The sequence below is a fragment of the Oreochromis aureus genome, linkage group 11 (assembly GCF_013358895.1).
Source record: "Oreochromis aureus strain Israel breed Guangdong linkage group 11, ZZ_aureus, whole genome shotgun sequence".
In the NCBI taxonomy this organism is placed as follows: domain Eukaryota; kingdom Metazoa; phylum Chordata; class Actinopteri; order Cichliformes; family Cichlidae; genus Oreochromis; species Oreochromis aureus.
Window position 1 is genome coordinate 14,471,948 of NC_052952.1, and position 27,993 is coordinate 14,499,940.

The window sequence follows — 27,993 nt, forward strand, 5'->3', positions numbered from 1 at the left end:
GATGGGTATTCAGTTATATTTTTTTATAATGAAGATATCTTCAGGAAAGAAGCAATAAATTAAACAAAGAAAAAAACAATGGTATCAGCACTAGCTAACATACTGTTACTGTAAGTCTCAGCCCAGAATTTCACATCCCCATATTTTAGTTTATTTATTAATTTTTTTTAATTGAGTTTAAGAATTTAAGTGAAGTACATCAGTTATTCATTTACCCTAATCAGCCATAAAGAGTATGCCAACTGTTAGAGGTGGGTGGGGGTGAGATCATGTGACATCTGAATCTGATGACTTAGTACTTAAAAACTTGTACAGAACAACACAAAAGACTTTTGACCTTTAATTTACAATGAAAAGCCTTTGACTGTCACAGTGGCCAATCGTGTTGCAGCAAAAATGTAAGTTGAGGTCTGTAATCTCCAAAGGTACAAGATGAATCATTCTGTAGCTGCATTTTAATGTAATTGTCAAGGCAAAAATTAAGTTCATCCTTACAAGAGCTGGACAAGAGCATTCAACAGTGATCTTAGAGAAGCAATTGTTGCTGCCTGTCAATATGACAAGTGGTATAAGAACATTTTTTAACAATTTGAAGTCATCATTCCAAAGACAGAAAGATTATTCATTAGTGGAAAACATTCTAGACAGCTGTCAGCGAAATTCACCTCAGCATCAGTCCGTGCAATGCGCAGAGAAAGTCCAAAAAATCCAAAAGCTGCATCTCATACTCTACAGACCTCAGTTAGCATGTTAAATGCTAATCATGACTAGCAATTAGAAAAAGACTGAACAAATATGGCCTCTTTGAAAGGGTTGCTAGGAGAGAGCTGCTTCTTTCTATTAAAAAGCAAAACAAAACATGGCAGTGCAGCTTAAGTTTTAAAAATTGAATCTGAACAAACCACAAGACTTTTGGAACAATGTCCTTTGGACAGACGAGACCAAAATGGAGATGTTTGATGTGATGTTTTGTCCAACTGTCAAGCACGGTGGTGGAGGTGTGATGATTTGGGCTCGTTTTCAGTCACAGGACCTGGACACCTTGCAGTCATTTGGTCAACCAACTGTCAACTACTGCCAACTACTTAGGCATACAGACCAACTCCTCTGTATTCTAGATTCAATCATGAGGCCATCTGTCTGACAGCTAAAGCTTGGCCCATATGTGGTCAAGTAACCGGACAAGGATCACAAGTGCACCGGCAAATCTACAACAGCAACAGGGTTGCAGTGGCGCTGTGGCAGGACCTTAACAGACCTGTGCATAAACGAATGCCTGCAAAATTCAATGAACTGAAGCAATGCTGCAAAGAAGAGTGGGGTAAAAGTCTTCAACAACAATGTGAGAGACTGATAAAGTCATACAGAAAACCATGACTTCTAGTTATTGCTGTAAAGGGTGGTGAAAACTGTCTTTTTCACTCTGTCATGTCAGTTCTCTGACTTCCACTTTCATTTATGTCAAATCAGTATTTTACTCATAAATCAGGACAGTATTTGGATAAAAAAGGAAGAATGAAATCTCTTCTGTAGCTCAGCCCACAGATAATTAAAAGTAACATATCAATCTAAATTACCTGACTATTATGAAAACCCACAAAATCCCCTTTTAGTCAAGCATTGTTCAAAGATGGCTTTATACCATAAATCTGCTACATCAACTGTCCAGTCTGCCTCTCTGCCTGTGTGTGTGTGTGTGTGTGTGTGTATATTCTATGCAGTGTTTGTGTGTGTGTGAGAGTGCTCAGAGCAGATCAGAGGCCAGGCATGGCAGCCCCCAGCTGAGTGCTGCATTGATTTGTTGTTGGTAAACAAACAGCTGGATGCTACAGGTGGATCGATATGCCTTGCACGCCTCCTCGCCTCCCAGCAGGACTTTCTACTAGGTTGACATGGCTCTCTGAAGAGCTGCAACCATGCTGTCACAGGGAAACCTCGCGAGTCAAATATTTCGAATTCCAGATTGTTTCTAATTGAGCCGAAGTTCATTTTACACATAAAGTTATGATCCTGAATCCATAAAATATGCTTGTGAGTTCCATAGCTTTGTAATCATTTTGTAAAGCACACCAAACACCATGTTGTATTATTTGATGGTGATATTTGGTGTCAACTATAAGTGCACCTTATCTTCATTATTAACTGAAGATAAGGTAAAAATTAAGAAGCAGTCATCCAGCTATTACACTGAAGGTATGATGAAAATGATATTTAACTACAATGTTATAAAAAATGTGAGAACTACAAGTGGAGACAAAATCGGGGTATAGAGGATAGAAAGATATTAAACTGACTTTTAGACAAAAGGGAGACAAAGAAAATAAAAGGATTAGCAGAAGTAGAGGAACAGAGGGGAAAGTGGAAGGATTTCAAAAGCCAGAGAGAGAGAGAGAGTGAAACTACAGAGACAAAAAGAGGTTGGAGAGGGGGATTAGTGATGGGCGAGAGATGGCAGGATATGGAAACGGGTGAGTGTCAGGGTGATGGGAGCGAGACCTGGTGATAGGGGGTGATGAGGAAGGAGTTCAGAAAGAGATGCTGATACACAGGTAGTGGAGATGTGAAAAGAAAGATGGGAACAGAGAGATGGTGAGAGTGGGAGGATGATAGACAAAATGAGATGAAAAGAACAAAAACAGAGGACAAATTATGCATTTAGCAGAAAGGAGAAGACGGAGAGCATCACTGAGAAAGACAATTAAATGGAGACATGCAAAGAAAAGACAAGAAAACTGTACTTTATGATGTTTTCAGTGCTTCTTCACAGAGGAAGTATCAGCTCCTTTCCAGGACACCCCACTCCACATTTATACAATCATACACCTGGAAGATACTTTCACCACAATTCTATAATTCTTAAAAGAACAGCTCCTCTGAGAAAGGACGTGACTGTGCACCGTGTTAAATTTCTGAATCAAAGCGAAGCTCGCTAGCAGCTACATTAGGCATCACTGCTGTGTCATTTCTCCATTTCTACACCATCCTCTCCTTCTTAAAAATTGACACCTTTTTACAAATACGTTCTGATTGTTTTGCAGGTGGCAGATGTTTGTTTAGTCACTGTTACTATGGGTGTTAATTCTAAATAAATGGCTTTGTTAATTTTGCCAAGAAATGGTCAGTTTGTGATGATATAATATACTTTTCTGAGATGTGCTTCCACATTTTTTTAATATAGATTCACTTTAATCTGAACCAATTATGCCTTCACTCTTTTTTCTCTTATACAGTGGGGGAAATACTTGTAATAATGATTTGATCGCCTGCTGATTTTGTAAGTTTGCTCACTACCAAAGAAATGAACAGTCTGTAATTTTGTGCTAGTTTTATTTTAGTTGAGAGAGAGACAAGATATCAACCAAACATCTGAAGTTATAAATTGATTTGCATGTCACTGAGGGAAAAAAGTATTTGATCCCCCACAAAAAACTTGACTTGGTATTTGGTGGAGAAACCCTTGTTGGCAAGCACACTAGTAACAGGTTTCTTGTAGTTAGTCACCAGGTTTGCACATCTCAGGAGTGATTTTTTCACTCCTCTTTACAGAAACTCTCTAAATATTTTTGGTCTCTTGGCTGCTGCTTCACAAGCTTCAGCTCCCTCCACAGATTTTCTATAGGATTGAGGTCTGGAGACTGGATAGACCACTCCATGACCTTAATGTGGTTCTTCTTTAGCAGAAGGTGGCAACTAAAACAGCTGCTACCTTCTCACCAAACTTCTTGCTGATGGACTTCCCATTCCAGCCTTCTGCAGGTGTACAATCTTGTCTTGATCAGGTCTTGACCGTGGTGGTGGAGAGGTTGAAATGTAAGAAGCTGATTCTGTGGGCAGGTTTGCATTTTAGACACGTAATGAGTTGAGATCAGGAGTATCTGAAATTAAACAACTGATTGATGTAATCTGTGTATCACATGGGCACAGTCAATCTGTGGGAACGAGAAATGGAGATCAAATACTTATTGCACTCAATGACATGCAAATCACTTTATGACTTTCATGTAATGTGATTTTTCTGGATTTCTGGTTGATATTCTGTCTCTCACAATTAAAATGATACTAGCATAAAAACGAGAAATTGTTTATTTCCACCACTGTATATTTACTATTAAAATAGTATGTGCTCATAATCAGTACATTAACATATTAACTCACTCACTCACTTTAAGAGGGGCAGCCAATCAAGAAAAAGTTGGCTTGAAGACTGACAAGCTAAATTGACAGACGTTGGATAAACTGAGGGGCCAGTGCCCAGTACAAGAAAAATGAAGATTATTCTAAGCTTTGACTTATGCAAAGCTACCTTAGTAGACTCTAAGACTAAAAATTATCAAGCGAGAAATGAGGTCCCATTTAAAAGACTTATCAAGTCTAACTTTATATAATTTTACATAACAGAAAAATTAAATCTGTAATTTAAAAAACAAACTGCTGCACTGTCTGTTAAATGTTATTTTCTTTTCACAGATAACAGAATATTAAATAATAAGGTTTCCCACCCAACAGTTCAGTCTGCAGTTGTACTAACAGGTGTAAAATGTGCAACAGGAAGTTGCTAGACAACGGCACACAGGGCTCAGTCTACTCTCATGGAATAAACAGAAGCTTCAAAATAAAACCTCCAAAAAAAGAAACCTGCGATTGTTGGCAGTGTTAGAGAGTGAAGCAGTGTCAGATGGGAGGGGAGGAGGAGTCTTGCTGCGTCTACATATGTAAAGCAGCAGGGAAGCAGCAGTGTGTCAGACTGAGGCTCTGGCCCAACCTGGGCTCCTCACTGCTCCCTCCAACACATCAATCATCCAAAACAGGGCCATCATAGCCACGCTGCATGCTGGGAGACACACATGCACAGACACACACACACACTGCAGCAAGCTTACACGCAAATGTCTGCACAAACACACAAACACTGCTTCCATCAACACAGACATTTAAAACTGCACACACACACACACACAGAGTGAACAAATACGTAGTGAATTGCAAACACGCGCATGTACTGCACCCTCGCACACAGCCAGCTTCTCAACTGAAGAGACACACGAATATACAGAATAATATGCTGCAAAAGCACACACATACAAACACCTAGAGTGCAATGTATTCACACAGACACACACACACAAACTAGAGTCACACTCTCTGTGCCTCCCAGTCTCACACAAAGCACGCAGATAAACAGAAATAGGTATCCTGTGCCCACAGGGTGCCCTCGCCCCCGACCATCTGCGACGGGTGCCAACACACAGTGGGTGATATTTACATGGAGACCCCCCTCCACTACTCCCCTTCCTACCACAATCACACACACACAAATTAAAAAAAAAAAAAACGAAGGGAAGAAAGAAAGAAAGAAAGAAATACCCACAAAGGGCCGCTTGGATCGCTTGATCTCCCAAAACTCATTAAACATGCAAATATATGTAAATATATGCACCTCTAGAAATCCACCTTGGGCCAAAGTGAGTGAGTGTGTGTGAATGAAAATGCATGTTTGTTTGCGTGTGATTGTGTTTCTACTTCAGGCTTTGACAGTGTTTCTGCCAAACTTGATACTGTGTGTAAGTATGTTGCTGTTACAGTAACGACAGAAGATGTTCTTACACTGGTTTTACCAGAGGTCAGCAGTACTTCTCCCCTGTACAGGTAGTACATAACATTGTAGGATAACTTTTTAAAGTCCAAAAAAATCTGCCTTTTAAAAATGGGAACTAACATCACCTCTAAGAATATGAGATTGCAGGGAGCATGTTTTTCTAATTTCTGAATTATTTTTCAGTGTAGAGTTCATAAAAGCCCCAGATACACATTTTCTTCTTGGATAACTTAAATCCAGCTTTCCAATTAGCTGATCATATGTTACTATAGTCAAACCACATTCAGTTCGATTTTATTTATACAGCGCCAAATCACAACAACAGTTGCCTCAAGGTACTTTATATTGCAAGGTAAAGACCCTACAATAATACAAGGATAATACAAGGAAACAGATGACCCTCTACTAGCAAGCACTTGGTGACAGTGGGAAAGAAAAACTCCCTTTCAATAGGAAGAAACCTCCAGCAGAACCAGGCACAGAGAGGGGCAGCCACCTGCCAAGCCTGGGTGGATGAGGGGAGGAAGACAGGACAAAACACATGCACACAACATTCATCAGACCTGTACAGTTAGACTAAAAACATAAATCCAGTTAGTGTAATACTTTTTCAAAATGTAACGTCCAAAAAGTAAATATCAGTGCACTGCAACTAATAACACACGCTTGTATTTAATACCAAATATGATGATGAAGCGAATAAAACAACCTTATCGTAACACTCTGGTGTTTTTAACGAACACTATTTTCGCCACAGCCTGAGACATCATTTAGTCAAGTTATCATCTTACCCCAGAAGGGTTTATCATTTACCCAGCGAGAATGAACAACACAAACTGTACCATATTCATCAACTCAAGGTGGAAGACAGTGGCAGAAACTGCGTAGTTAATACTTTATCTTTACATTTTTCTATTATCACTTAGTCACTGTGTGTGTTTGGATTGTGTAATCTGTTGGGGAGACAAGAGGGGAAAGACTCCTGAAGGAGCACAAGGGATGAAGATGGTAAATATATGATCTGTCTATCACAGCCAGCAAGGGTGGCTGTTTGTGTGTCTGAGCGTGTGTGTGTGTGTGTGTGTGACCACAGTGCTGCAGGCTAAATAGTGCTATTATATTCCTACAGCCGCTCTAGTCACAGTCAGCTCGAGTCTCAAAGTCCTCTGGGAATCAGAGATGTCGCTGCTCAAAGACTGCTGCCACGCTGCTATAAACACACACACACACACACACACACACACACACACACACACACACACAAACCTACCCTGTGGGCACGGCAGGTGGGGTGGGAGAGCGACGTATGTGTGTTTATATTTTTGCCGTGTTTTTTTCTGCTTGTGTGTTTGTGTGTATAAGGTCTCAGTGAAAGTGGAGCACAGTAATGACACCCTTCTATAATATTCTTTGAAAACTGTATTAGGCAGCGGAAGGAATGGAAAAAAACTGCTGTCAGTCATAGTTACCAATTAGAAGAGTTATTACTGTACCACCACACACACACTAAAAGACTTGGTACAGTGAAATTACAAAGAGGGATATTTTCCTCATATATTTCATGGTAAGTCACATGTGGTTAGGTTTTTTTATATTCTCAGGTTTTAAGATATTATTCGTCCACCTAGGGCTGGGACTATTGATGATATAAACCTAATCATAATTGAGTTCATTTCAAACTTTGATTTAGTGTAGCAATATTAGAATAAGCGCAAACTAAAAATTGATGACATCAACTACAATTTAAGTTAATGAGCCTCCGATTCATATACATGTTACACATAGTCTTTTAACAGCAAGACATGATGCTTCCAGATCCTGTTCCAATATGAGTCATAAGTGGCCTGAGATATGAAGCTCCCTGGCTATAAATAAACTAGTTATTTAGAAAACATTTATCCTTGTCTAACTTGTATATTTAAAAAGATATTTTGCAGCTCACATAAATCTCACTCATTTTACAGCTCCTGCTAGGAAGCTTAAAAGAGTCTTTAAACTCAACAAAATTGTAACTTAAAGTGTTCAGATTGTTAAAAAGAAAATGTGCATAGTCCATTGAGGTTTGTTGATTATCAAGGAAAGTGGGGACATTGATTGAGGTGGAGATGAATCTGGTTAAATAACACCAAAACCACTGGTGACGACATTCACCACAGGGAGGAAAGGGAAAAAATGTCTAAATTTGGGTGAAATTACCATTTTATCTTCTTATGGGCCATCCCTAATGACAGCGTGCATATTGTAAACTGCTATTCGTGGGATTTCCATATTGTGCAATACTGTCTCTGATCAACAGTAAAAGCAGGGAGGTGAGCTGAGGCGCCACAGATGGCGGTAGAGTGAGCACAAGGGAGAGCAGTTATGACAAGAGCGAGAGAGAGTATATATTTCCAGCCCCGCGGTCCCGTCTCCTTCACAACGCTAGAAGGTCAGCCGAGCCTCGAGCCATAACACTCGCTCCCTTTTCACTTCAGTCCCACTTTTATTCCTAGTAGAACCACAGCGCTCTTTGACAATTGTCATCATGACGAATCAATACGGACTTCTCCACAGACCCCCATGTCCCTCAGCCCCCGTTCTCTGCCGCCCTTGAGTTTTTAAACACAGATCCAAAAGATAGTCCAGGTAAAGTCCCTTCCCAGGGCTCCATGTTATAGGCTACCCTTGCCTCTCTCTAAAACTCCTCTTTTCTCTTAGTCCTGTATGTCCTCTGGTTCTCTCCATGTATCAGTGTCAGATTTAATTGGCGTAACTGCTTGTCAGAGGCTTTTTTTGTAGCAGCCTGCCAAATGTCAAAAACCATTAAAAATGACAATTTGTGTTATTTAGCAATCAATATCTATACACTCTCAGAAAAGAGAGATTTTGATTCATATAGTTCAAAAGCCAGTAGTGGACATTGTTGTTCAACTTTAGCCATGTAAGTCCTTTGTATCCCCCTCCCCACCATGCTAACGCACCGTCTCCTTTTCAAGCGCCCCATATTTGTGAGAGTGTGTACATGTTGCTCTCCAATCTACGGCAGAGCTGACATCCAGCATGAAACCAATCACTGCGTGGGTGTGTGTATGGGCTGATTAGTGGTGTGCTAAGGCATGCGGCACGTCAGATGCGAGCGTTAATTCGTGTTGCGAGCATCGCGGCGACTTGTCTCGGCCCTCCGGTAATGAGCAACGGCACCGTTATGTGGCTCGGCTTCACGGTGCTTCCTCCCCATCTCTGCGACACACTGGGCCCTGGTAATTGGTCACAGAGGGGACAGTAAATCTGTACGAGGACGTGGGAGAGACACAGAGACATGGAGCAAGAGAAAAGAAAGAGTGTGTGTGTGTTTGCATGTGTGCGAATTTGCAGGAGGAGGTAGGTGACGAGGATGGAGGGGGGTGTCTTTCATCTTCACAGCTTTTTCTTTATAAACCTCCAACTGTTTACAAGGACTGACGCCTATTTGCACACACACAAATACAGACACACACACACATTTCTACACAGCGAGTCCCCCCCCCCGAACTGCTACCACCCACACATATATACAGTAAATGACCTCAGCGCGCTACTGTCTGAGAGTATGGATTCTAATCAGACGTCGGCAGTATTGTGCCTGTCAAACCCGGCCAAGGTTACTTAACCTTCCAGTCTTAATTTCCCTTCCATTTTAGCTCCTTCCTCCATATCAAACATCAGCACATCTATGAGGAAAAAAAAAAAGAAAGAGTGTGGGGAGGAAAATGAAGATTGCCATGCTTGGCTGAATCTTGGAGATGAAAGTAGAGGATGATTCACATTGCTATTGCAAAATGAACTGAACCAAGCTGAGCTGAGCTGTGCCGGGCTGGGCTATTTTTAAACTTCTATACAACACAGCTACTGGAAGAGGACAATGTGAAGCGGAGCAAATTATTTCTATATCATGAGGGAAGGTATGCGAAACAAGGCCTCCAGGAGAGCAAAGTTAGTATATAAACTATGTCACAAAGATTTTGGCTACATTTTCTTGTCACTTCTTTACTAGTTTCCAAGTCATATCAGTTATTAAGAGACGGGCAAAAGGCTTTTAGTGTAATTACTACTTTTTATAGTTCAAAGCTAGCCAAATGTTTCAACATGTTGTATAAAACACATGAACAGGCTTATTAAGAACCAACAACAATGTTAGCAGCTCTGTAAGTTAGTATTGTGATGGAGTACCATCGCTAAATGCTAACATGTAGTGATGTTTACTGGCTGTTCACAATGCCAGAGTTAGCACGTTCCAGCGAGGAAAAACAGGATTTGTTTTGTTCTTAGCAAGGCAGAATCATTCAGGAATCATGAGCAATGCAGCGTAATACTTTTATTTGCACTTAAAAACACCACTGCAGCACACTTATTCAGGAATGCACCATTACTTGCTATCATATCCTAAATTGCAACCAGGGCTAACAGTTAAACACTGATAGGAGCAGCTTTTCTTTCTCACCTGGAGGCTCCAGCGGCCTTGTGGCTGCTCGCCCCAGCAGTGCACAGTCATCAGGGTCCAGTTCTTCAGTCCAGCGGTGGAGGCATCGTAAGGCCTCGTATCCAACAGCACTGACACTGTGCCACCAGGAGACACAAGGCTTATGGAGAGGTCACCACGGCACACTGCGTTGATACTCACTCTCACCTGTTGAGACAGATGGCAAGCTCCATGAAGGAATAGTTCCACATTATAGGATATTCACTTTCTCACCTTCTTCCTATAATAAGCTCAATACAACTGTTGGGTGAGCTAAAACATGAAAAAGTTGCTAGCAGCCACTTAGCTCCCTTTAACATAAAGCGAAACTGTCAATCTGATTCTCTTAATTAGCCTGACTGTTTTACATGTATCATATTCAGCTTTTATATCGGTTTGTTTAATCTGCTCGGGTAAAAAACTTGTATTTTTTGTGTTAACTGAGAGTTTCTACCAGAAGATTTACAACCTCATGTTGATGACAGGAAATTACTGTGCTGGGGTAAAAAATAGCTCCATTTATAATGTTCTATTAAACCGCAGATTGTTGTTTTATACTGTTTTAAATACTTTTGTGCAGTTTAAACAAAAAAGAGAAAACATAGCAATTGGCAAGTTTTTGCTGACAGATTCTGCTAACCTTGCACCAAGCCAACATTAACTAATTTCCCTTGTTTCCATTTTTTTTCCAGTTTTAGTCATGCAGATTTAACCATATCTACGCTGTAGCTTCATACATAAGAGACAACTAGCATCCATGCTTTCATCTGGCTCCCTCCAAAAATGGAACATGACATTTTTTTTTAGCACTTTCTTTGAATGTGCCTTCTTAATCAATTTGCTGTTTTAATCTTTGACACCCTAGATAAGATATGTGACGAAGGAACAAACAATGTCGTTCCCTCCCTGATAAGGTCCGCTGACTAATTATGAAAATAGGACAGAGAGTGCTAACATGTATTGCTTAAATCTAAATCTAAGTCCAATAAGTATTGCCTGAGATAATGTGGCACATAGATGGACAAGCCAAAAATATGTCCATAGCCAGGCAAAGATAAAGGGAAGCAGGTGAAGAAAGTATAATAAATGGAACACGATTGTGCAGGATATTAGCTAAATGATTTAAATAAGCTCATATCCCCCGCCACCACCAGTAGCACCCAGTAAACACCCTCCCTGTCCCTGTTCATCACAAGCAGCACATCTGGTGTGACAATGGCACATCGCAGAGAGAGCCGCCAAGCTGCAAAAAGACTGACAGCCCGCTCCTGTTTACGGCGTGTTACCACGGCAACACATCCATCAATCACACCTCGCAGCGATGGCCTGACCCACGCTTTCTGCCAGGGAGCAGAGCCGCAAAGATGAAGCCTTTTCAATTTACATGCTGACACACTCTCGCTCGCTCTCCTTCTCTCTCCTCGCCATTTCACAAGTACACACATTCACAAACACAGAACACTCGCACAAACTGAGCGGCGCACAGACACGTACAGTACGTATGCCTGCTGACACAATCAAACATAAACGCATTTGCATGTATGTGCCTGTGCTCAAGAAAACACAGTTTTGCCATTTTCTGCAAATTACACTGCCAACACATTGCACATCACAGTATGATGTTTTTTTTTTTATCTCCTCTATTCTCAGATAAAGCACATGACACTGAAACCCCAAAACAATTTATATGGCATCTTCAAGCTCCCTCGACTGTAGACAGAAGTTAACTTTTGAATGCACTTGTGCTTGATTTCTGTCCTGTCAAGGGCAACAGGAACACTGAAAGACTATAAGAGCAGATTTACATCACACTTCAATATTTTAAAAAGTACCTTCATCAGTCACTTTATTAGTACACCTGTATGTGTTAACAAAAGTATCTAATCAGCCAGTTATATGGCAGCAGCTCAAAGCATTTAAGCATGTAGACAACTTGCTGAAATGGAGCATCAGAATGGGGAAGAAATGTTACTAAAGTGACTTTGAATGTAGCGTGGTTGTTGGTGCAAGAAAGACTGTTCTGGGTATTTCAGAAGATGCAGTGATTTTCCCATACAATCATCTCTAGGGTTTAAAACGAATGGTCTGAAATTGAAACTATCCAGTGAGCAGCAGTTCCCTGAAAAAAAAAATGCCTTGTTGATGCCAGAGGTCAGAGGAGAATGGCACCACTATGTTAGATGGATAGGAAGGCAACAGTAACTCGAAAAACCACTTGTTACAACCAAGGTATGCAGAAGAGCATCTCTGAATGCACGTTTCTCCAGCGGAAGACCACACTGGTCCTGTCAGCTAAGAACAGCAAACTGAGGCTACAGTTTTCACAGGCTCACCAAAATAAAGATCGCCTCACCTGATTAATGACCTAATTTCTGCTTCAACACTCGGATGATATGGTTGGAGTTTTTCATAAACACCATAAAAGCATAGATCCATCCTGCCTTGCATCAGCAGTTCAGGCTTCTGGTGACACTCAGTGACTGGACTGACACATACACACATACCTTCACGCACTTCACTACCTCAAGCACCTATCTGTACAATGTCACACAGACACACACGCATTCATACATCAGGTTACTTTTTGCACAATGCTCAGTCTTTTGCACAACCCACTGACACTGTTGCACTTTTCTATTGCACTGTTGTGTCTGCAGTGTTCTGTTCTGTCTGGTGTTGCACTGTTTTTTGCAATTTTTGCACACTTGCACTTTATGTGTTCCTGTGTTGATTGTCTGTTATATGCACATGGTTGAAATGACAATAAAGCCACATGACTTGACTTGACTTGATGGTGGTGTATTGGTGTGAGGGTTATCTTCCTGGCAAACTCTGGGCCCTTTAGTACCGTTTAAACACCAAAGCCTACCTGAGTATTGTTGCTGACTATGTCCATGCCTTTAGCAGGGTAACACAGCATGCCACAAAGCTCATATCTTCTCAGACTGGTTTCTTGAATGTGAAAATAAGTTCAATGTACTCAAATGATTTCTACAGTCACCAGATCTCAATTCCATAGAGCACCTTTGGCACGTAGTGGAACGGAAGATTTGCATCAAGGATGTGCAGCCAAGAAATCTGCAGCAACTGTATGATGCTATCATGTGAATATGGATCAAAATCTCTGCGAAATGTTTCCTGCACCTTGTTGAATCTGTACCATAAAGAATTAATGTAGTGCTGAGAGCAAAAAAAAGAGTCCAACCCAGTAATAGCAAGGCGTACCTAACATGGTGTGTGAATGTATATGTCTATGCTATTGAAAAAACTCACATTTGGAATCTTTTAAGTTTTCCGTTATGGTTTAATATTTTTGAAAACAAACCTTCTTGCTGTATTTTTTTTTTTATAGATTGATATGTTATGGCTCAGATCATGCACACTCAGTGTAAAGACAAAGGAGAAGGTAAAGTCTTTATAAAGCCTTTAAAAAATGGAAAGAAGACAAGTAGCCTGCTTATGTTTACTGAAGTCCACCTGCTAGCTCCTCTAAAATTCACTAATTCACTAATTCACTGTTTTCAGTTTTTCGTGTATGCTTAATCTGGAGAAAACTTCTCAGCACTTTCTTTGCAAGTAGGTGAATAATTGCATTTACCAAAAACAAATTAATGCCAAAAAAGGTTGTAAAATGTCATGTATTTTATCATGACTTTACTTTAAAAAACAAAATTACCCACCTGGACATGCTCAAGAGTGTTGATCTCATTAGCCCTTCCTCGACAGGCTTCTGATTGGATGTTCACATTGACTCCTTGCCCTGGATAAAAGGTTCTAGCCAACACAAAGTCATTACCTCTGTAAGTCGAAAGCCTCAATAGCCTCTTCTCACATGCTCATTTCACTTTCATATATATGCATAAAGCAGCGACAGGACAGATGAAGTTGAGTTAAAGATCATGGATGCTGATATCAAAACCAGTTTCTTGGGGGTTAATCTGAAAATCCTTAGCAGATAGAGTCAATAAAGGTTTTTTAAAAAATCTTTGTATTTTACCTGGCAGGATCAAGCGTGACTTCCTGTGTGCACTTCTTCTGTGAAGGAACGCTGTGGAAGTGTGCGGCCTGCTGCACCATCAGCCCTGCATCCAACAGTCCAAAGCCATACCTGCAACAAGAAGGGAAGAAGCAGTCCATTATGTGTATTTGTGAATATGATGAGCACAAGCATGGTGTTGCGTTTTTATCCTCACACACATGAATTGGAGGCTTTTTATGTGGGTGGCTGAATGTGGCTGCAGGAGCAGAGTAAGTGCTAATGGCTCCGACACGAGGAGGCAACAAGTCATTGACGAAGATGATGTTGTCCTCTGACACAATCGCTTCCCGCTCTGTCCGAGCTGAGGCTGAGGGCTGCTGTTTGTGCGCCTGTAATTGCCTGGAGGATTGATTCTGAACAATGTGCCATCTCACGGGCTGTAATCAAGCCTCATTATTCATTCTTTACTACCCCAGTCTTGGTGCTGGAGACACAATGGCCGACCCTTAAGCGGCGTTGCTGCCTGGTGACTGTATGACCACTGCCTATCGTGCTCTCTTCTCCACTTTACTGCTCATCTCTTTTGAATCTTCCCCTCTCATCTTTCCTCTTTGGCCTCTCTTTTTCACAGAGCAGCCTGCTATTCAGTCTTGGTTTCCTCTCTAAATTCTCCTTCACTCTCCTTCATCAAACACGAATTTCTTGCATCAGAACTCTTCGCAGCCGCCTCAGTGATGCTGAAATCACAGTCTTCATAAGTCTCTCTTTAATTCTCCCTCAAATCTTTCATTTTCATGCACTTCTCTGCTCACCGTTCCCTTTTGTTCAAATCACGCTCCTCAGACTGAGTAACGGGGCAATAACAACCTTCATCGCCCCTCCTTCTTGGAAATTCAGAGGGGGTGACAAAGAGCTAATTCCTGCCATTATTACCATACAGACCTTATGACGTTAATCTGCAATAAGTGAAATTCATTATCCTGATGACGGGGTCTCTCGGAGCAGCAGAGCGAGAGACGGAGACAGGAGAAAGGAGAGAGCTGATCAATAACTCAATCTGCTGCCCTCCATGGGGCTCCATCTCCTCTGTCTCAGACTGTCAGTGTTTCGGAGGAGGAGACGCAGGATCTGCAGCCCGCATCGTGCTCGTCCTAACAGCACACAGTGCAATCAATGGACACAATCTAATCAGCCACTATCACCACCAGTGACTTTTAGCGTGTAGGGCCCGGCATAACAGCATTAAGCAGCGGCTGTTTGGGGTTGAGGTGCGCTATAGAAGTTCAAGGTTATTCAGAGGTTTTGTGAAAGCTGCGAAGAGCTTGAGCAAAACACAGCCGACAACAGCTCAGTGCAGAGAAGTAATAGCATCGTCTTACCCCCTTTATCCTAATGAGTTCTAAATGTGCTTATTGTATATAAATGAAGATAACAATGTCTTTATTTATTAATCAATGTGTGTTTAGAAGTCACCAAAACTGAACCGATGACTAGGAGCTGTGGTCCTGAATTCGCCCTAATACATATTTAAAGATGGATTGCTGTTATTGCTTAATGTTTTTTGTGTTGTCAGTGCACCAAAAACTGAAGTACAATGTCTCTGAACTCTTTGTAGTTTACTCTTGAAGATTTTAGATAGACTATTGTCACTGAAAACAAATCTACATGTGAAATCTACACCTTTTTGCTGAAAATGGTGCAAAAGGAGTTTTTCCTTCCCACTGTCGCCAAAGTGCTTGCTCATAGGGAGTCATATGATTGATGTGTTATTCTCGTATGTATTATTGTAGGGTCTACCTTACAATATAAAGGGCCTTGAGGCGACTGTTGTTGTGAATTGGTGCTGTATAAGTAAAACTGAACTGAATTGAAAATGCATGGTATTTAAGTAGCAACAAGATAGCTGTTGCACTGATGCACACTTGAGGTTCACAGCAGCTTCAACTATTTGGTAATGGACACATAAACCGATCAGGCATAACATTATGATCATCTGCCTAATATTGTGTTGGTTGGTGTTGGTCCCCCTTTTACTGCCAAAACAGCCCTGACCTCTCGAGGCATGGACTCCTAGACCCCTGAAGGTGTGTTTTGGTATCTGCACCAGATCCTTTAATTCCTGTAAGTTGTGAGGTAAGGCGCCATTAGTTTGGAAATGTTTATCCAGCACATTCTACAGATGCTCTAGTAGTAAAGATTGGATTGTTATCTGGGGAATTTGGAGGCCAAGTTAACACCTCAAACTCGCTTCTGTGCTCAAGTTATGTCACACTTGCGAAGTAGTAAGTCTGACCTTTAGCTTTTTTAAACCTTATTTTGGGCAAAATGTTTTTTTAATCATCAGATTTAATAATCAACTTGTTAAGTTTCAGTGTGACCAGTGAAATTAAAGTTACAGTTCTCTTTCTAGTCATGCACACAGGTGCATTGAAATAACTGCTGATTGCTGACAGTTGTTTCGTGAAGAACTTTGGACAGCTTATTAAATGTCATGTTAAACATTAAATGTCAACACTACATAGCAGTTTATAATGCTCTGAGACAGGAGCTTACAAGCCACAAACGCTATCTAAGCAGCAGCCATAGAGCACTTCAAGAAACAGCTGTCAATACTTAAAATTCCGAAACTTACCAAAATAAATTAGCCAGATAGTGGAATAGTTGGAAATGGGAAAACACAACTGAAACACTAGCACTAAAAATAGATTACCCAAGATATTTCACAGTGTGGAGGAAAACTGATACCTTGACTTCTCATAAAACAAACTGTTGGTGACCAGGCCTCGCCACCCTCTCCCTCTTAGTGATTAAATGTACCCTTCCTACCCAGCGCCCCTTAGCAAGAGTTGTACACCTATTAAATCGTATGGCTCCCACAGATCGATCGGGCTTGCCCCAGCTCCACAGCCATAAACCCACACCGGCATACAGTGTGTCTGATAGAGAAAGCTGCAGGAAACAAGTTCCCCCACGAAAGAACATGATGAAAATGACAGATTTTATGTCCCCTGCCATGTCAGTGAAACAGCACTACTGAGCCGGGGCACTTTTCAAGTAGACTCCCCAGCCTTTTCAGACGTCTCATCATCAAGAGCAAGGACTGGAGAGAGTCGTGCACCTTCTAAATAGCATTGTGATTTCTGGAAGCGTGTGCAGGATTTGTGAGTAGTTTGATATCAGGATTGCATGTGATTGAGATTTTTATTTTATTTTATTTTTTTGGAATCCTGCAAATGTCTTTAGGATAAAACCCACATAGTGTAAAGCATATCAAGTAATTAGTCAGAAAAACACAGTCATCCAATTTTCAACTTGTTCCTTCTCCACCTCCTGCGTGGTCGGAAGGAGGCTGAGCCAAGCCGATTACAGAATGACAGCCGATCTTCTGTCCACGCAGCACGAAGCATGTTAGACCCCCTCCGACCCCCCGCCTCCTCACATATGGAACCCACGGTCCTCACATTTTCTCTATCCACTTTCACTCCTCGATGGCAAATGCCCTTGCAATCTCTTACTCCCTCCTTCTTTTTATCTATTAACATGAAGGCCACTCCCCCCCCCCCCAACCCAACACACACACACACACACACACACACACACACACACACACACACACCGCTCCATGGGGCCTCTTTGTAACTGTCGAGGAACCCTTTTCACTTTTTGTTCTGTGGGGTTTCCCAGGTCCTTTCTCTGTTGATATTCACACCATCTGCCAAAAGCAGAGGAAGGTGCACACAAACCCAACTCGCACTTAGACATAGAGATCTTTGGGGGTTAAGGTCTTTCCTTCGTCTTTTTGCACATGGCGCTGAAAACACAGCTTTAACAACCTCTATCCTGTAACCAAAACAGATTTCTGCAGCTACCAGGGGACCCAGCTACGGCGGTCTCAACCCTTGTTTGCAGTGGTACGTCCTGCTAAGTCCCCCCCAATAGAAGTGGCTGTAAAGAATCACTCAAGCCGCACTAAGCAGCTGCCTGTGAGTTAGGTCATTTTCCCAGGAGCCACAGAGTGGGCATTGGCAGGACCTCAAAAAAAGGGGGACACCATCTGTTCAGCGCCTGAAAAGGTTGGTGACACCTTCTGTGGTACCAACAACTTCTAATTAAGTGGCCAGGAATGCTGCAGCAGCTCCAACACATGATTGGTGGACTTGCCTTAGTTACCCTCTCCATCACATCTGGGCACCCACTGATGAAAAATGATCGATGAGAGAAAACAAGATCGCTTGGTGAAAGTGATGTGACTGTAGAAACCTAAGAAAAACTAGATTTTCTTTTGTGTGGGTTTTTTTTTGGTTTGATTTTCTTGCCCTCCTTTTGTTGCTCTTAATTGAATGTTTATCAGGAGCATAAAACAACTGCATTAGCCCTTTGGTCAATCCCAGCGTGGTTGGTTTCGGTTATATCATAATGCACTAATTTCATTAACATTAGGATTTAAATGAAATAACAAATAGACTTAACATTCTTCTGATTTCCATCGCTCTTGCAGCCAAATCTGCTGCTCAGAAATGTTACTAATTAGGCTTATTAAGTAATTAAGAAGAGGTCTTAATTATATCTGCGCCACTGGGACCTGCACGGCTGTAATCATGAAATGCTGTGCCGCGCAGCTCAGCTTTGTTGGTGTGGATGTTACACAGTTTCATCCATTAAACTGTTCTGAATGTGTGTTGGGTTTTTTTTTTTTCGTTTTTTTTTACAAAGAAAAAAAAGATTTTGAAATATACTTTTAGTGCTGTATTAGACAAATATCTGCATGATGTTAAATTACAGAGAGAGAAACACTCAGCAGCCTTCAACAGCACAGTCTCAAAATGCCAAGTGAATTACCTTGTGAAGAGTTAAAAGTTTAATGAAATATATTGCGGGGAGGAAAATGAGGGGTTTGGCACAGGCATGGGACTTAGTCTCGGGAGAATGGGCCCCGAGCAGCCCTCTCACTTTTCTATAGCCATCAGTCAAAGCAGCAGCCACCCGTTCCCGTCTTTTACACAAGGAGACTTCTCTGGAAGCCATGATGATCTATACCCCATGACCTCACTCTCAGTGTCCAACATATTTTGATTTGTAGCTCGAGTGTTATTCAAACACAAATTCAAAAGAGGATGAAATTCGGCAGAGAGCTTTTGTTGGACGCGCACCAAGGTACAGTCCTTTTGGATGTCTCTGCCCTTGTGTGGAAGGAAAGACGGAGTGCGAGAGAGAGAGAGATCGAGTAGCCCCTGCACTACAAGCTTGGCAAAAGATTCCCTCCCGGGTCCCAAGCGGTTTTCTTTTAGTCCGGACAAAGCAAACACCGAACCAGGAGCCTTTGTTTGTCTTTTCAAAGGAATGGAGATTTAGATGCCACATCACTAAAACGTGACAGAGCAAACGCAAATGTAATGATTAAAAACAAAGTCTGTTTTTGTACGTTGGTGACAACTGCTACATGATTTCATCACGGGAGCCACGTGGACTTTAAGGATTCTGTACACCACATGCAGGATTAGAGAATATAATTTGATGACAGGCTTGGGTTATGGGTCAGTTTGGGTGCACATATCATTACTGTTGCACATGGAACAAATCATAAAAATCATCTAGCAAATATGCATAATTTGGAAAGAAACAATAGAGACGTCAATATGGAAACAGTGCTGACTTTAGTGCAAACCTAACAATGAAGGATACAGAATATTTGTGGTCAGCAGTTAATACCTAAGATTATTAATCCATAGTTTTATAAACATTTTAATGCTACTTGTTCTAAGAAGTTCAGCTTGGTTACAAGCTACAGCCATAGCAAAAAAATTTAACTTGGAAAAAAAGTGGATTAAAGATGAGTGTGCGGACTATAATGGAACTTTATTTTTTCTGAACCCTCCCCCCACCCCACCCCACCCCACCCCAACAGCAAAATATGAGAATTGCTACTTGTACATGAATTATGCATCAGTTGAGGTTTAGAAGAGCGCAGGGTCCCTTCACCCACCCCCTCTTGTAGCGCAGTAGGGTGGAGTGGGGTGATATGTCTGTGTTTGCGTGTGTTTGTGTGTGCGTGTGCAGGGGTTTGGGTGGTGGGGTGTACTGGCACCCCTCTGTTTGCCTGCTGCACCCCCCTGCAGGGAGACACGGCACCCCCTGCAGGAGGTGCAGCGCTCCGCTTCCCCCTGTCCCCCAGGGCACGCAGAAACATACATAAACACACGCTCGGCATATTCAGCCCAGTTTATCTGCTGACCCATCAATCAAATGCACATCCACACACACACACACACACACACACACACACACACACACACACACACAATTACCATCAACATTGTGCGTCTCTGCGTAGAAGTAGAGTTATTATTCCAACACTTCAGGCTCACAAATACAGGGACACTTTAGAAATGTGTGGAAATTTGTTTAAAAAAAAAAAAGTTTAAAGACACGACGTTAAAGCAAAAAGTTGAGAAGTACGATCATTTATGCAATTGAACAAACCTATTACGTCTAAATAACCAATCATAATTTGAGGTCGGGGGTCTGCGGCTTATCTAGACTGCCCATCTTCTTCTTTCTGATTATGCCAAATTCAAATTAACACAAGGGCTTTGTTTCTCCCGCCCACCCACACTCCCACCTACATAAAGAACCTGCACTTCCTCTCAATTATCCAACAATTACCTACACATAGATCTACTCTCCTTCATAGGAAACAATATCATTGCAGAGCTACTCCAAAATGAAGTGATAGTGGGGACTGTTAGTCTGCGGATGAGCTATTTCTTTAATTACCCTGCACATGCATACGTTCTCTCGCTCTCTCTTCTAAATAGTGGCGTACATATAGACCACAGGCTCAGTCACAGAGTAATTGGCTCAGCAATGAAAAAAAGAGCAGCTCTGGATAATTAATTAATCTATCTGGCTGGGGCAGAGACGTGAGGCCAGTTTTACAACCCCACCAGGGAGACAGAGAGAGCCAGAGAGAGACCCGCTGCCCTCATACGATCTATGACCGTGCCGAAACGGAAATGGCTCGCCACAATGCGTTAGGTGTGTATGCACCTTCTCACACAAACATACAAGTACATGCTCCGCGGCCCTCATGTCGGCACAGCCTCACAAAAACACTGCGAAACATGCACACATGTAAACTCTCAACTGTGTGCTGCACTAACACGCTCTGGATGTGGATTTACAGACCTAACAGAGTTGTGAGAGTATTGATCTCTGGTCAATTCTGCAGACAGACCAAATAAGAACAAATCAGACTGGTTTTGTTCAGACTCAAGATTGCATTGCTTTTATTTACAGTGATAAATGTAGGGGGGGAAATGCATGCAGATATTTTGGCACTTCTCCTTCCCACATCCCACTTCTGTTGTTTTTTTTTACAGGTTCACAGGAATGCTAAAAGGACACGCAGACATTAACCGATGTTCACTCCTTGCTTTTAGCACAGGATGTTTCCTTGGGTCAAAGAAATCATCTTATGTCAGGTAGGAAACCTACCTGTTAACTAAATGTCAAATCTTCTTGCTTCAAGATGCAGTATCTTTTTAGCTTTGTGAAGTGTGGATTTTCCTTCTACCTTCATGTGGTACATTTTGGAAAAATTACCTCCTAACATGGACCTATTGTACTTTTCTATATTTATTGTGATTTATATTTTACATTATCTTCAACTGAGTTTTATTTATATAGTGCAGTCATCTCAAGTTGCTTTATATTGTAAGGCAAAGACCCTACAATAATACAACCCCAACAATCAGATGTTTATATCATATATATTCAACCAATCAGTTCAATATCTGTGAGTGTCAAAGTTCAGACTTGACAGTTGAGCAAAAAACTCTGTTTCAAACTGTTTTTTTTTTTACTCTTTAGTCGATATCCCTAATTATGCTCATGCTCACAACCGGATGTTTAAACTTTGTGTTTGCAAATGGAAGCCAATCAGAAGAAGGGTGGTCTTTTAGGAAGAGGAGTTAGAAAAGCTTGTTTGAGAGAAAGGATGAGCTAAGGGGCTGACCCAGCAGGCCTAGTACAAGATAAGTCAGTAATATTTTCTTTAAATGTGGGGTGCACAACAGGGAGTTTAGTTCCTGCTGTATAGATAACTAGCTCCTGGAACAATCAGATCACAAAAAAGTGTTTTTCTTTTTTCATGAAATTGGTACAGAAAGAACTGCTATCCATACAAAGCTGTGATACAAGTGCTGAATGTAAGCTGCAGAAACAGTAAAGAGACTTCTGGCACATTTTCACCTGCTTCCACTGTGCAAGGAGGGAGGAGTACGTCTGAAGATGTCAAAACTCAAGCAATGCTCGCAGCACAAAGAACAACGTCACTGTAGAGCAAAAGTTGAAGCATGTTACTCTGATAGTAAAGACCATCTGTAGAAGCACAGGAGCACCATATTGCATTGACTAGATTGGGAAACGACGTCAAATAGAATTTTTGGTTATTTAAATCTTGGCAGAGGAGTTGAGGTGAGGAGTGGAAGGCAAGAGTGGAGCGCAGCTTTTCCACAACCAGAGACAGTTTGTCTCTCAGACTCGGGGTGGGATCTGGAACTTGAGAGTATTTTCCCCTCTTTTTTTTTTTTTCCACCACAAGCCTGTGTTAGTGCTTGTCAGATCTAACAACAGGATGGGAGAATAAAACACACACACACCACACACACACACATACACACACACCTCAGCTGAGGAGGGAAGTGGCAGGTACATCACGTCTATGGTAATAGAACAGCAGATGGAACTGGCAGGCACACACAGCTCCTTGTGCTTTGAGACACGCACACACATGCTCTTGCATGCGAGCGCACTTATTCAAATGTTATAAAAACACACTGACACAAACACGCAAAAACAAGCTGCTTTTACCTCACAGTGCTAAAATATCACAGCTGAAAATAAATACACAGCCTTAATCCACACACGCGCTTAACAAGCTAGGAGTTTGACTTTCTCCTGCCAAAAGTGCTAAAAAGCGCAGGTCAGCTGGAATAAGATTCGTATAAGAAAAGGAGAGGTGTCAGGATGTCGGTCCGAGAAGGTGCTGTCTGTTTCTGCGCTGTCCCTTTGGGGCAGCACATGAGCAATGGCTTTGCCACTGGCCCTGATAATCTAGGAGATAAATCATCTTTAGTCACTCTCTAACAGCCTGACAGACAGACAGCCCTAAGTACCTGGGAGGGTGGCAAAGGGACACTTTAAAATCTCCAGTGATGAGGGGGTATCGCCGTGAAGAAAACAGTTAGCTGCCCCGAGCTCCCTCATATTTCCCAGAGTTTCTGGCTGCCATTTTGGCTCCGTCTCAAGGCGCTATTCCGGCTCTATCTCATGTCACCGTCCTGGCTGCCGTTCAATTCTCACGTTGGCTCCGGTTCAGCCTCCATTCTGGCTCAGTTTCAAGCTCCACAGTGGCTGTTTTTCAGGGGGCTTCATTGTGGCTCTGTTTCAGCAAAGCCACCCCTCCACCACCTCCCTCCCCATTTTCAGTTTCAGCACCCCAGGTAGCTGGCCTCCTGCCCGGCCTGCAGATCAGTGGGAGATCCGGGCTCAGGCCTTTTGTTTGGGGTGGCATTTTGCCTTTGTTTTCCCATCTCGCCTGTAATCTAAACACCCAAAACATCTCATGCTTGACAAATCGGCCCTGAGACGGGGGAGCAGCGGAAGACAAACGGCTGGAAGCGGTTCAACCCCAGGCAGGACTGATGGTGTCCGACTGGGCCTGACCTCCCAAAGGTTAAAGACACGTTCACTTACAAAGCAATCAATTACCCAGGCTGTGTGGGCGCTTTTAACCAACCTCCCCTCCTGCCTTCCACACAGCCGGCATTATTGATGAGGGTCCCAGCATACTGCACACTCCAACCTGGAGTGTGTATTACATTTCACAATTGAAATAAATCTCAGATTCCCGGTGTTACAGTAGTGCCTACCTGAACGTCTCTGCTGCTTTATGTAGTCTTACTGCCCCCCTTCCCCCACCCCCCTCCCGCATCCTCCCCCTTCCTTCCTCCCTGCCTCTCTCCCTCCTCTCTGCAGGTTGTTGTAGCAGGTTTATTCTGGTAGTTGGGCTCCGTGGGCCTCGGCAGGCCCCTCAGCTGTTCCGCTGGGTTTGTAATTACCATTTCATTAAGAATGACAGTTTCGGGGGTTGAAGCACCATTTCATCCGGGTCTCGCGGGGAAGACGCTTGCCAAATTTACAGTGTGAGTGGCAATTATCTCTCTTCGTGTCTGCAATTCACCATTTTGTACTTAGTGGCTTGACAACGGCTAGGAACATTTTGCTGGAGTAATAATAGGTCTGGGATATTTACACTGTAGCCCACTCAAGCTTAGCTCTGTGAACAGACTGCTATGAGCTATCAGAAGAGATAGAAGCAAGCAAGAGGAAATACTACAGAGACAAGCACTACACCAGTGTGTACACAGAGTAGGTGTGGCAATACAACGTGCTTTTTAGAAAGCTGAAGGAAAACTGCTTAGTGTGGAGCGGTGCAGTTTGACTTTGGAGGCTCACTCCGTTTCACATATGTGGTCGTTCACAGTCCAAATAAGAGCTCATTTAGTATATTGTTTTGGGTTCAATCATTAAATGTTTTTTACGGCATCTGTGCTGTAATGTTTCTCTTTTGGCCACTTGACAAAAATGACTCTTAACCTCAGTGGAGCTACTTGGTGAAATTATAAAAGTTAAAGTGTGTGTTTTTCTCTTCTAATGTGGGGCACATAGAAAAATGCAACACTTTCATTATATTCCCAAATGCAATATATAACTTACCAGGCGGCTAATCAGAAGTTAGTTTATCACCTGTTATTGTCTTTTATTCACTATGAATGTTAAAACTTGTTATTGACTTGCTTCTTATTGTACAGAGTGTACATTTAACTTTATTCATACCATAGCAGCTGCATGCACATGTGCATTAAAGGATCAGTGAAGATGTTTTAAAATATGTTTTTAAAGTTTGACCTAACCCCCAATCCAACCCCAGTTAATGGGCTAGGATACATGGTAGTACTAAATTACACATAGATGTGAATGAGTGCGAATGGCTGTCTGTCTTTCCGTGTTAGCCCCGCAACGAACTGGTGACCTTTCATCGTATGGCAGCTGGGATATGCTCCAGCACCCCTGCGACCCTAAATTGGATGAGAGGAAGAGAATGGGTGGATGGATTTTCAAAGTTTGTTCTAATGAGTGCATTATCTTATACATGAGTATGGCATTCTCATCCCTATTTTTCCTTCTTTTCCCTTAAGTGAACTCTTTAGAATTTGATTGCAGCCTTAGACATGAGGGACAAAATCTGCAGTCTCAATCTTCCAAACTTTTCCCCAAAGTGCTCCAAGAAATGGCTGTAAAGAATAACAGATACAACTGAACATTATTAATGCCAAACAAAGGTCATTCACAGCCTTTATAGTGGATGTAAGGGGATGAAGTGAGTTACTGACTGCAGCTCAGATCACTGACTCCCATGCCTTTGCAATGTGCTTGCTTTGTGAGCATAAGAGAAGAGCAGTAAGAGCAAACAAAATGATTTGTTTGATTGTACAAAATGTGCGTTCATAGTTGTGTTGTATCTAGCAACACTCGGAGGTGAAGTGAAAAAGCAGCAATCACAGAAATTCATATTGTTTAACAAAATGAATAAACTCTAATCTTGAAAGATTCTTATAATGCTGCACTTTGCTCTTCAGATAAATGTGACAGTAACAGTTGTTTAACCCACATAAAACAGGAGCTAAAGGTAGAATTCGTACTGAAACGGTGCTGCTTAAACTATACGACCAAAATGTGACTGAGAATACATCTGATCACAGACTTCTCAAGAAACCGATGAAATAAAGGCCAGTATGGACATGAAAAATGATTATGGTAACCTATAACTCTTTACATTGTTTCATTAGACAGACATAAAAAAAAAAGAAATATTTGTGCTTCTGAATATCTATGTAAATGTCTGTGTTCAGCAAACAAGAGACAGGAAATGTGTGTCTCTGTGTTTACTCCTCTCTCTCTTAAGAACAAAAAAATGGCAGCCATCAGCCTCGCTGAGTTATAGTGACATGACTCACGCAATGTCTACCGCGAGTGACGGCTGCAGCTCTTTTAATTGCATGTCTGCGCTGAATGATGGGATACTTAATTCCTACACATTACACACAATTGCTTTTTCGCAGTGGCAGAGGCCCGGGGAGGCAGCCGAGGCTTTCCGTGGCCATATGGAGAGGGAGGCAGAGCCCAGGCTGAGTGATCGGGAGCTTTCCGCCTTGTCTCTGTACCAGAATGGCTGCTATACTGTACTCAAGCTGCAGGACGGGCACATGGAGACACACAAACACGCACACGCACCTCAAGCTGAGCACGCACAGAAGCGAGATGCGGTATCGGCTAAGGCTTAGTCTTAAAATGCTAACAGATACATAAGCTCTCTCTCTAACTTGCACTAATGTGAGCACAATCTGCACGGTCTCACACATACTGTACGCGCTCTCGGTTACATACACACTGTAATCTCACATGCAGAGGACATGCAAGCACACACAGGGAAACTCACGTATTTTCTCAGATACAAACACTCACACGTGCACGTAGATGCACACACACACAGTCCTCTGTGTGAAGTGTGTTGACAGTCCTGTCAGCTCATGGTAGCACCATCAGGCTCCCTGCTGTCCTGTGAATGGGTCAATTCTCCTTCTTCTTCATCTCTCTTATCGCTCTGTCACATCACTTGTTTTCTGTTGAATCTGTGGTAAGAATAGAGCTCGAGCGCTACAGTAGCTGGATAATGCAGTATCGCTCTGACCCTAACTTTACAGACACAGGAATCTCAGTGTCTTAGTGTAACCAAACATACTGTACCCACATGTACGTGTGAAAGCATTTTTGGGGGGGTATAATGACTGAAATGTGCATGTCTTTGTGGATCTATTTACTGCTTTTGTATTCACTGGAGGAGCTGCATTAATTTTGTGGACATCTGTTGCCTCTTTTTGTGTAAGATTCAAGTTGTGTTTTGTGTTTTTTAGGATCCTGATCTAGAGGGTCAATAACAAGATAAAGAAAAGCACTGCTATTAGAAAGAGTATAAGAATCAAAAGTAAATGGTAAAACTTGCCAGAAAGGTAACAAGTAACTCATTAATTAAAAATATATGGAATATATTTCTTGAGTACTATGAGGTTCCACGGGCAATCACAATCATTAAAATGATACTTTCCCTGTAAAACATCTCTGATAATTACATAAAGCAGACTGAATCTCAGCATCATCTATGTGGCCGAAATAATGCAAACCCAACGCTGCTGGCCTCAGGTGCAGTGTTTGACAGCCTTTAGAGAAGCTAGCAGTTCTGTTCAATGATATGTCCCTGGAAATACCTCGGCCTCCACAGATCCTAACACACCTCAGTGAATACACAATTAGGGAAGAGAGAGACATGTAGTATATAGTGAGGAAGACAGAGAGCCTGCTAATGCATTTAGTAGCCAGGCCTCGTTTAAGAAAAGCCCTTAATGACTTTAATTGATCTTTATTAGCTTCAATTAGAAAGGGACACTGGGGAGGAAACAAGGTTGTGATTCCTGCAGACGGCTCAGTGGAGGTGAGCAGGATCACAGCAACAGTGGGAGACAGTTTCTGAGAACTATGCTGGAAATAAATTTACAGCTGATGTAAAAGCAAAAGGCATGATAGTGGGATTATGTTTTGATGACCTATCAAGCCGAAACCTTGTCATACTGTATGGCATAGGGAGTGACATTAGCATGTTACACCGTGCTGCTAGGTGTAAATTATATTCTCTAACACCTTAAGCAGCTGTCTGAGAATTAATTTCAGAACATACTATAACTTGAACTTCATTTATCACAGGGAATATATTACTAGAGTGAGACTATGTATTCAAACCCATGGGGGAGAAAGAATGTTAGG

General features: G+C 42.0%; 1 protein-coding gene across 3 annotated transcripts in view; it reads right to left on the bottom strand.

The window, feature by feature from the left end:
- Nucleotides 1-27,993, bottom strand: part of LOC116320619 (furin-like protease kpc-1) — a 200,068-nt gene that overhangs the window by 13,468 nt on the left and 158,607 nt on the right. For all 3 annotated transcript variants that reach the window (XM_039619940.1, XM_039619938.1, XM_039619939.1), the window contains exons 14-16: nucleotides 14,071-14,181; nucleotides 13,754-13,847; nucleotides 10,056-10,241 (exon numbers count right to left, since the gene is read on the bottom strand). In XM_039619940.1, the coding sequence (XP_039475874.1) occupies nucleotides 10,056-10,241; nucleotides 13,754-13,847; nucleotides 14,071-14,181 (391 nt within the window). The remainder of the gene's footprint in view (nucleotides 1-10,055; nucleotides 10,242-13,753; nucleotides 13,848-14,070; nucleotides 14,182-27,993) is intronic.